The following is a 2443-nucleotide window of genomic DNA, read 5'->3' as shown; positions in this document are numbered from 1 at the left end:
TGGTGGTTGGGTGTCATTTCAGCTGCGCAGCTTTGATCACTGAAAAGGAAAGCCTCAGTCACTTTCCTCAAGCTTTGGGGTAATAATTATGGATTCACCGCCAACCTTCCAGTATTAACACATTTCTTAAATCCTCGACTCCGGCTCTAGAGTCCTCTGAAAACCGTAGAAGGAACTCCGCGCTCCCATCTTGCTCTAGGCCAGCGGTTCCACCCAGAGAAATTTAGGCATCTCCTAGCAACGCGCGGACCCGGGCCAAAACCCCGCCCGCTAAGCGGCCTCCGCGGTGCACGCTGGGAAGTGTGTCTTCCCCGCCTGTTCTCCCTCGAGTCTCCGACTAGGGATGAGCGCACCGTGGACTACAGCTCCCAGGATCCCAAGCGCCATCTTCTTGGGCGGCCCGGAAGGCGAACTGGGCGTCAGGGGCTAGCAAGTTGGAGCTGTTGAGGAATCGGGCTGAGCTGGTACCTGCGACTTTGGGTGGTACAGGTCCTGACTTATGCGCCTCCTGGGGAACAGCGCGTAACGGGATTTGAGGGGCTGAGAGGACCACAGCCTGCGCTCCGGGCCAGACAGCTTGCTTGACCTGCGGGGCGTGATACATTGAGGGCCGCAGTCTCGGAACGGACTGGGGATTCTGGGAAGGACTGTGGCATAGGGCCGGTCTTGAAAATTTTAAAATAACTGGCATGTACTTGGCTGAGTAGATGGGATGACGCGTCTTTACCCTGGGGCCCTAGGGACTTTACTAACTGCTGCTAGAAAATTCCCGCCGTGTGGGAAGCTGGGCATGATGGATAGGAAATGGCACAAGTTCCTCGATGTGTTATGAGCCAAAACGAATTTGGACTCGTAGGTCTTCAAAGTTGGCGTTGCAGAGAAAGAGAAACACAAGCACTCCTAGTGGCCTCTGTCTGGAACCCCAGAAAAGTGTTTCATTCTAATAACCAAACAGGCCAACACCTTGGAGAGAGATGACTGCCTCTGGCTCCATTCTTCCCAGGCTCGCTGAAGGTGGGTTTTGGTAAAGTGGAGGAGGAAGGAGAGTGGTAGTTTTGAGGAAAACTATTCTAAGTGGGGTGAGGCCGGTTCACAGGGAAAATTTTCCGCCAGTGGAAATTGTGTCAAGGAGTAACCAGAGATCACACTCAATCCCCGTGCTGAATGCTTCCCAGAGAGTAGCCATGAGTGCTGCCTGGGAAAGGTTTTGGCCACAGCGTCAGGATCCTACCACCTTTCTGGAATGGGGTCCTGCCACTTCCCAATCCTCTTTCAGGGGTGGAAATGCCAACCACTGCATTTCAAGTCTGGAGAAACCTGAGAAAGCCCATTAAATTATCCAGAGCTTTGGCTTTTCATCAAAATCTCTCCCCTCTATGGAATTTTTAACTCTTCAAGTGGGTAAAGTGAGAGACGTATTGATAACCCTGGAAGTCATGCACTGTTAAACTGCACCTCCCCTTCCTCTCTCTCCCCATTCCTTCTGTCTTGTAATCCGCTTCCCGATCTCTTCATTAGGGAAGATGAGCCCGCGGCGGTCAAGATTCATGTGACCTGGACAATGCTGTGAAAGAGCTGCCTGTAGCCCCCAGAGCCCTAAGATGGTAGGCAGAATACAGAGTGGAATGTGTGGAAATGTTAAACACCACCCTTCACCCCACTCCTGGACCCCAAAGATCTTGACTGCATGGAATACTGTGGGGACTGGGTGACAAAGGACTGAGGTGTGGTCTCCAGAGAAAAGCGATAGGAAGTAGCTTTGATATAAAACTTAAGCAATAAGCAGGGTTTATTCTGAGTCTCTGAATGTCCTGCTGGGAATGTTTTATCATCACGAGTATTGAAGATTTAGGTACATGGAATGGATAAAACATTTCTAGTCACTTTACATCCTGGCTGGGAGAGTTTACAGGTGACATCTGGAAATTGGGGAAGAGAGACTTACATCTGTTCATTGTTTCACTGCTGGTTAGTAGGGGCAGTTTCCATACTCTGAATAAATCCATTTAGAAACTGTAGGAAAGCATAAAGGACTCCTGTTTCTAAATGCCACTAGTGTTCCTTCTGTGTTGACCTGGCAAAAAGACAATGCAATTCATTCTCCATTTCCCATTTCAGCACATGTTCACCATTTGATTTTTGTTAATGTGGTTTGTTTTTCCCATTTTAGGCACCAAAAATCAAGAAGGGTTTGAAAGGTAAGTGGAGAAATGAAACATTATTACCCTTAAGCCAGATATATATCTTTTCCCTGTGGTTGCAAAATAATTTAGATATACCTGCCTTTAAGTGTTCTGGTGAGGAGCTGGGGGTGTAACCTCATGGTAGAGCACTTGGCTAGCACTCGAGAATTGGATTCCATTCCCAGCTCCTTAAAAAAAAAAAAGTTTTTGTTAAGAATCTTGCTGTTTCTCTTTTTTTTTTTTTTTTTTTTTTTTTTTTT

At 47.9% G+C, this 2443-nt stretch overlaps 1 protein-coding gene across 5 annotated transcripts in view; it reads left to right on the top strand.

Moving 5' to 3' along the window:
* Positions 1 to 311: 311 nt before the first annotated feature.
* Fbf1 (Fas binding factor 1) overlaps positions 312 to 2443 on the top strand; it is a 25535-nt gene continuing 23403 nt past the window's right edge. For 2 of the 5 annotated variants that reach the window (XM_010618426.3, XM_010618425.3), the window contains exons 1-3: positions 314 to 1014; positions 1519 to 1604; positions 2171 to 2198. In XM_010618426.3, the coding sequence (XP_010616728.1) occupies positions 1602 to 1604; positions 2171 to 2198 (31 nt within the window). In that variant the 5' untranslated portion in view covers positions 314 to 1014; positions 1519 to 1601. Of the gene's footprint in view, positions 1015 to 1518; positions 1605 to 2170; positions 2199 to 2443 lie in introns of all 5 variants that reach the window. The other 3 variants (XM_033767959.1, XM_010618424.3, XM_019206677.2) reach the window with 3 other exon arrangements.

This window comes from Fukomys damarensis, unplaced genomic scaffold (assembly GCF_012274545.1).
Source record: "Fukomys damarensis isolate Sample0158 unplaced genomic scaffold, DMR_v1.0_HiC HiC_scaffold_23, whole genome shotgun sequence".
NCBI classification, from domain to species: domain Eukaryota; kingdom Metazoa; phylum Chordata; class Mammalia; order Rodentia; family Bathyergidae; genus Fukomys; species Fukomys damarensis.
Note: the sequence above shows the minus strand (reverse complement) of the source record. Positions and strands in the feature narration are given on the sequence as shown.